Raw genomic sequence first — 7975 nt, forward strand, 5'->3', positions numbered from 1 at the left:
TTTATTCTTTAAAGCTTAGCCTTAACTCAATGTAGCACTTTTACTGAATAAATTATAATCATATCACTTTTAGGATTGTCATAGATAGTTTGTCTTTCAGTATTTCAGAATTAAAGCACAAGATTCCATTTTTGTACATGGAATGCAAATGTGTGATGATTTACAGAAGATAACTTTGTATTGACTGTTTCAAATGAAATCATTTGTATTGATATTCTCAGGTGTCCCAATCCAAATGATGAGACACTGAAGCTGCTGCAGAACGGCGTCTCAACATCCAGCCGTTTCTCCTTTGGGATGTTTATCTTCACTGCAAACTCCACTAAGCTTTACCTGCACTGTGCTGTTCACCTTTGCCTTCTGTCAAGCAATCGCTGCTCAATGGTCAGTTTTCAAAACCTCTCATAATAGTACTGAATTATGTTTTTGTATAATTGATTGTAATGGAGGTTCTCACCACACTGCAGTTAAAGTAACATCCATTTAAATGTATAAAATGATAGTTTAAGCTACAATATATACTTTTGGCCATCTAGCTTTTGGAGCATAACAAAGTTACTAGTGTTTGGTTATGGTTAAGGTCCCAATAAACTTTCAGCAAAGTTATTTTTCAGGGTAAAAGAAGTTGGAAATACCTTTTTCATGGATATACTGTTAACGAACATCCTCCACCCACACTGCTGAGAAAGGTGTTTAGCTGAACATTATGACCAGTCACAAGTAACATTGTCACATACTGAGGTCTGGGTAGATTAAATGCTAAGCAAACAATCAGTGCTGGTAATCAACTTGTTGGATGCAGGAAAATGGGCACTCTTACAATGGGCATGAAAGCATCAGAACTGGACCTTGGAGCAGAGAAAGTAGGTAGCTGATGAGTTCTGTTTTCTTTTACAAAATGTAGAGAATTAGCCCAGAAGGAAATATGATTGCATCGTATACTTTTACTTTTGCAAGCAGTGACCACAGACTCAGCACTCACGTAAATGTGCACAAAAGTTTTAACTAAATCACGAACACATACTCGTACATACATGGGTAAAATGGAAGTTAAAGTGAATTAAGAGTCAGTTAACTACCTGGGCTGCGTTTCCCAAAAGCATCGTAAGCCTAAGTTGATCGTAGCTCCATTGGTGGCAATGGAGCTACGATCAACTTAGGCTAACGATGCTTTTGGGAAACGCTACCCTGAACATAAACATCAGTTTCTATATTTAAAGCACCTTGGCAACAAGAGATCTACAGCTTATACTAAACCTCTGTTTTGTTAGTTAAGTGTATGATACTTGTTCATTGGACTGAACAATCGTCTGTCCAATGAAGTCTTAAAAAAAAGTCTTTATATTTTTTAATAGTTCGATGGTGGTGAAGAATGACGAACGTCAGTGATGTCAGTCTTACTCTCTTGTTGTCGGAGAGTTCTCTTTCCTGGGTGGAAAGTGACTACATGGCTTGTTGTAACTTTGAGGTCCAGCTGGCGTGGGGAAGTCCCACTGTGTCGCAGTCGGACCAAATGGTTCTACTCTTTTTTTCAGAAACAACTTAAGGAAGCATCGGGAGATAGTAGCTTTTAAATTCTGCAGAGGTCACACCTCTCCAGTTGGGCTTGACCAATGAAAAGGGTATAACAAAGTTTGTTTGTTTTAAAGTTGACTCATTTGAGTGGCCTTGTGGTTTTGTGTCCCTTTATACTCTGATTAATATAACAGGCATGCACATTATGACGAGGTGATGTACTCCAATGTATAGGAAATTAAATGAGGATCATTTTGACATTAAACATACCAATAAGGTTACATTATCTAATAATTCTATCATAAGGCATGCATAAAACAGTATATAATACAAAAGGGCAATGTACATGAATTTGCACACAATGTCCTGGGGATATGCATGTTCATTCATAGAAATAATGCCCTGTGGGACAAGCCGGTGGAGGGAGTGTGACGCTCTGGGCAATGTTCTGTTGGGAAACCCTGGGTCCACCCTGCCACACTGCCAACAAGTTTGATCCATGGTGGCTCCACCCCACAAACTGCAGGACTTGAAGGATCTGCTGCTAAAGTGTTGGTGTGAGACACATTCAGGGCTCTTGTAGAGTCCATGCCTTGATGGGTTGGCACTGTTTTGGCAGCATGCGGATGACCAACAGGATATTAGGCAGGTGGTCATAATGTTTTGGCTCATCAGTGTATGTGCTGCACGCTTTCCTCCCAATAAGAAAAAAAATGTACAACGAAAATAACAGCGGTGAGAAAACAGCAGTTAAGAAAGCATCTAATCATAGCGATGTGGACTTGTTTGTATGAGCTCTGTAATTCAGCACTCCAGTGAAGTCACATCATGTTTATTTATATAATCACGTTATACAATAGATTGAATTACAACTTCAGATTCTACTATAAAGCAGCTCTCTAGTGAGTGTTTTCACTCCCATCTGACCTCGACAGACTAAACAGAGGAAATGAACCAGAGAAGATTTCCATGTAAAAGAAGGCAGAGCCACACCTACCTATTATGTAATTGCCACGGACCAATGGTAGTACTATGATGTTTACCAGCCAGAGGGAACGTTTCTGGAAAGTTTGCTTTGGCAAGCTGTTTCAAACTCCTAAAACAAATTATTATATATGAATGTGGTATTATTGTAGGCTTACTGTAGTGATTCAGGGCAAGTCAAAAACACTGTTTGGAAGATGGATTCACAATGAGCTCAGTAATTATTAAAAATGTAATTAATATAGAACAACAAAGTTACATAGTGTAGTTTTAAATTAATCAAATGCCTCAGTGTCAGTATGTTAGGCTGCTAAAATGCTTGTTCTGGCTTTCCACTGCAGGACACTCTTGTGCACTCCTTTCACAAAGAACCTGATGCACTGTGAACTGTGATTTATATATCAATGATATTTAACAGGGATTTACACTTTCTCTATCAGGACTGTGACTCTGGACACCAGGGGAGAGAGGGCAGGTCTCTGGACTTCCATGACAGTGCTTCCATATCCATGGGTCCTCTGATGTGGTCTGGAGGGAACACAGGTGAATATTTAATTTATTTTAATCATTTTTTAAATAAAGGTTTCTGTTTAAATACATTATATTTCACTGCATTGCATTATATTCTCTGTTCACAGCAAAGTGGGTCCCAGACCAAGTGAAGGTATCTGAGGCTTCTTGTCTGTTTGGTTCTCTGATGGTGTTTCTTGTTCCTCTGATGAGTGTCCTGACACACCTTTAGTTTAGTGCCACAAAAAGGGCAGAATTTACATGCATATTGTCTGATATTTTAATGAATGTGGCGCTGATGACACACTGGTTTTGAGTTTCTAATTGTTTCTTTGTCACAGCTGATATGTATTCTTTGTTTGTTTACTTACAAGCACCAAAAATATTTAATTATTAATGAATTCAATCAATCATTCAAAATTCTATGTACTATGTTAGTCATTAATATTTACTTAAGAGGACATGCTATAATAACAAATGCATGTTCAAATTATGCAAAACATTAAAAGGATGATTCCTGATCTACGATTCCTTTCTGTTTTATAACTTATTTAAAAAATGTAAATGCTTATGTTGCAGTTCAAGATAACATATCTATAACAGACTTTCAGAAATAGAAATATGATTTGGTCCATGAACAAGATGAAGACATCAATTCCATTATTTTGGTATTTTTACCCATCTTTTTAATTGTTGAAACTGATGTAATTGGATCATATTTTAGAGTGACGCAAACCAGAGATTTGTTTTAGAAAGGAAAACAGACATTTCAGTGCATTTTGTGTTTCATAAGTGCAGTTTTTCTTTAAAAAACAAACAAGCAAACAATATATTCATATTTTATCCAGAAAATCAAAGCATATGACAGGGACATAATGCAGTAAGTATCAAGAATTAATGAAGATTGAATATAATCCTTTATAGGTGATATTTAATTGCTGATGAGGTCTAAAAATGCATTTTATTCATTTCAGTATAATAATTAGGCAGTTCTCTGTCTCTGAGAAATGGTCACCTTGTACTTCTGAAGACTCCATGTAGGTTTCAGTTGTGGATAATGGTGACACTGAAGACTAAAGGGTTCCTGGTTGTTTCACACTTAATTCGTTGCCTTCATTCGTAAAGTGTTTTACAGTCTTTTCTTCTCAACCTGTTTTTTTGCAACGACAATTATTAACAAAGCATTTCATTGTCTGATAGTCACACCTTCATTTTTGAAATCGTCGTGATTGTATTATATATTTACTATAAATAATACATTGTTGCTGGGAATCTTACTGATCCAGATTAAAAGGAACATGATCTGATTTTAGGTCAACATACACATTAACTATTGTTTTCACTGTAATATCAGAGCAGTCCGTACACAACAGAGCTGCACAATGAAGTCAAATGATTAAATGGCAAGCATCGATGCAATCTCTAACAAGATGAAAAGAAATGAAACACATCTTCAAGGTATTGTTTAGAGATTACTCCCTTTTCCAGAAATGATCCTCCCACAGTTATTAAAGGCCCTGATAAGATTGTGAGAGCTGCAGTTCAGCATCACTCTATTGAAGAGAGTTTGATCATCTGACCTCAGGTAAAGATATTTCTCTTTATTTTATCCTGTTGGGCTCAAATGACTAGGGTTTTGACCAAGCTAAAGTATTTTGTATATTTGTGAAAGTTATAATTTAAGTTTTTACCAATCTGTACAATAAACAAAAAGAAAAATAAATATTTTGAATGTTTCATGTATATGTGTGTGTAGGTGCGGTTCATCACAATGAGGTTTCTGATCTCACTGTGTGTGTCTCTACTGCTGCTGATTAACGGTGAGTTTTTTATAATCTGTGAACTGACAGAATAAATTCCCAATATTAAATCATGCTTAATGATTAGTCTATTAAACATGTAAAATCAGGGTCCTCATGAACTTTTTATTATTATTTTTTGAAGGGGTACCAACAATAAGAAATGATAGTCTAGTGGTGTAATTTGTTTAAAGCAAGGGAGCTGGCTTCAAATCCTAAAGTATAATATAATTTTTTATTATGAACCAAGCAAAAATTACCAATTAACTCAACTGCCAGTAATCACCCTGCATTTTCATGTATGGAGAATTTTCTTTTTTAAATAACACTGTTTAATTGGGAAAACCCCAAGCCCACATGTTTATTAATTATAAGAACCTAAATATCCCTGTAATAATGACTTCAATGTCTGTGCCTAATTATACACGTTTGAAGTATATGAACTGAAGCGAGATCATTATTATTGCCTTTAGTGTCATTATTCCAGAACATTCTTGAGAGAGCAGTCCTGCATCGATTCAGTCTTCCATGTATTCTGTAGCTCCTATAGTTCTTCAGCCCTGCTCCTGGAGACCTGCTCTCACCTGGCCTGTGATTTTATTTTTCAAGGTTCAGTTGTGTCTGAATAAGGCTGTATATAGCTGATATATATAGTTAAACCATCAGTTTTGGACACCACAAAGCTACACTCCACATTATCTCTGCGTTTGGAGTCGCATTTTGTGTAACTCCTGCACAAATTATGTTTTAGCTTAAAAAATCGGGAAATTCATAAAAGCATACAACTTCGGGGCACTAATAATTATGTACCTGTAATATTCATCGAACTTAATTATCAATTCATTATTAATTATCAATACAAGTGGTGGGCTACTGCATATAAATATTGAGTTGTGATGTATGATTAATTATTCTTACATTTGTTTTATTTCAATCTGACCTGATATCTGTGCACAACAGGGCAAACGGTCTTGATTTTATGGGATGAGATTAATTGTTGAAACTGATGTAATTGGATCATATTTTAGAGTGATGCAAACCAGAGTTCCCTTTCGTGGGAACTATCGACGCTACGTCGGATGACGTGATGGGAACCCTCTGTATTTTTGTGTTCGTGAAGCACCTCTGTATCCAACCAATGAAAAGACGCGACGTCAGAGGCGGGTGACGTCACGGATCAGGAAGCTATAAAGCACACCTGAACACAAAGCACGCCAGCTTCTGTTGTCTTCAGCAAGCGTTCTCTGTATCTTGTCTGTCTTATTTATTGTTGTCTGTCTGATATATATATATACATATTCACACAGTGATCTCTTCGTCCGAGGACAAGAGTTTCAAAGCACAAAAATAAGACAAAAAGCATTATGGCGGAAAAGCAGCAACAGTTTAAAAAGTGTACTCCTCCTTGTCCACGCTACATAGTGACAGGAGATTCACACGACATGTGTGTGAAATGCCTGGGGGTTGAGCATGCACAGGCGGCTCTCGAGGGAGCCGTCTGTGTACACTGCGATCAGCTCACCCTCAGAGTGCTGCGATCTCGCCGGGCGCTCTTTGAGGAGGGCGCCGAGGCGAGTGTTCCCCGCGGGTCTGGTCCCGCTGTTGCCGAGGCACAGCGAAGGCTGCACTCGTGGGGTCTCACAGATGGATCTAGCAGAGGGGGAAGAGACGGGCACTGCCCTATCGCTTCCCTTACCTGCTAGACCCAGTGTCTCTCCTTTGGTGGCGGAAGCACGCGTAGCGGTTTCTTCCCCCCCGAAGAGAGGCACCGATGCTTAACATATCTTCCTCCGAGGAGGTTGATGTGGAGAGCGTCGATGAGGAACCGCCATCCTCATCCCCTGCTTATGAGGAGCTATTAGAGGTAGTGACCAGGGCAGTAGAAAAGTTAAAAATCGACTGGCCCGCGGAAAAAGCTGAAAATAAACCAAAAAGTAAGCTTGATGAAAGGTTTCTTCCCGCGCGGTCACTACCTCAGCGCCGGGGTCTGCCGTTTTTCCCGACCTCCACACCGAGGTGTCGAGGTCGTGGAAGAGGCCAGTACAATACAGACTGTACAGCCCGCAGACGTCACTATATAGCAATATAGTTGGGCTGAAACGTCACGGCTATGGGGCGATGCCTCGGGTCGAGGAGACGCTCGCGAGCGCATCTCTCACCCGAGCCCACATCGTCCCTTAAGACCCCGACGCTGCCCACCAAGCCCCTAAAGACAACTTCCAGCTTGGTGGGCAAGGCTTATTCGGCGGCAGGTCAGGCGGCGGCATGCCTTCATACCATGTCTATCTTACAGGCATACCAAGCCGACCTGCTGGGGGAAATTGATGACACTGGGGAAGCGTCCTTTGAGGCTATTCACGAGCTCAGAAAGGCAACAGATTTAGCTCTCCGGGCCACCAAGGAGACGGCCAAATCCATCGGCCGCTCTATGGCAGCCCTGGTGGCCACGGAGAGGCATCTCTGGCTCAACCTCTCAGACATCAAGGAGAGAGATAAAAATGTTCTCATGGACGCGCTCGCTGTCTCCTTTTGGCCTGTTCGGCGACGCAGTGTCAACTGTCGTCGACTGGTTTCAGGAGACACGAAAGCAGACAGCGGCATTTTCTAAAATTATTCCCCGCCGCTCTCATCCCCCCGAGGCTGCTGGGCGGGAGCAGCCTCGGCCGACAGCCAGCTCCTCAGCACACAGGGTGCAACAAAGAGCCAGTGTCGCCTCCCGCGCTCCCCCACAAAGATTTGGGGGGCCGGGGCGTGGCAGCACAGGCGAAGCTCTTCCGGAGGTAGGACGGATCTGAGGACCGTCATTATCTCCCGGAAGGCTTCAAAGAAGAGGTCCTGACCTTTATAGTGCAGGATCTCTCGAGGGCAGCCCCTCCGGGGGGATTCGGATATCGGGTCCCTCCCGGTGCCCTCAGGGGACCGTCCTGTCAACCCTGCCACCCAGCGTGCGTCAGGGCACAGCGGTCTCCGCCGATCCTCCGAGGAGGGTTGGCCAGCACGTGATTCGCCTGTCTGCCGGTGCGCCGCGTCAGATGGACGAGCCAAGTGCTCAAAAAACACCAGAGACCAGTCTCGAGAGACTGGTTCCCTTAGTAGAATATTTGGAAGAGTGGAAAAATCTCCCGAATGTTTCGAAGTGGGTACTGCTCATGGTAGAACAGGGCTAC

At 41.3% G+C, this 7975-nt stretch overlaps 1 protein-coding gene across 1 annotated transcript in view; it reads left to right on the forward strand.

The window, feature by feature from the left end:
- LOC137008294 (uncharacterized) overlaps positions 1 to 3241 on the forward strand; it is a 29700-nt gene extending 26459 nt beyond the window's left edge. Inside the window, exons 30-32 of the mRNA XM_067370263.1 lie at positions 222 to 384; positions 2940 to 3042; positions 3138 to 3241. Of these exons, the coding sequence (XP_067226364.1) occupies positions 222 to 384; positions 2940 to 3042; positions 3138 to 3241 (370 nt within the window). The remainder of the gene's footprint in view (positions 1 to 221; positions 385 to 2939; positions 3043 to 3137) is intronic.
- The last annotated feature ends 4734 nt before the right edge of the window (positions 3242 to 7975 follow it).

The sequence above is a fragment of the Chanodichthys erythropterus genome, chromosome 19 (genome assembly GCF_024489055.1).
Source record: "Chanodichthys erythropterus isolate Z2021 chromosome 19, ASM2448905v1, whole genome shotgun sequence".
In the NCBI taxonomy this organism is placed as follows: domain Eukaryota; kingdom Metazoa; phylum Chordata; class Actinopteri; order Cypriniformes; family Xenocyprididae; genus Chanodichthys; species Chanodichthys erythropterus.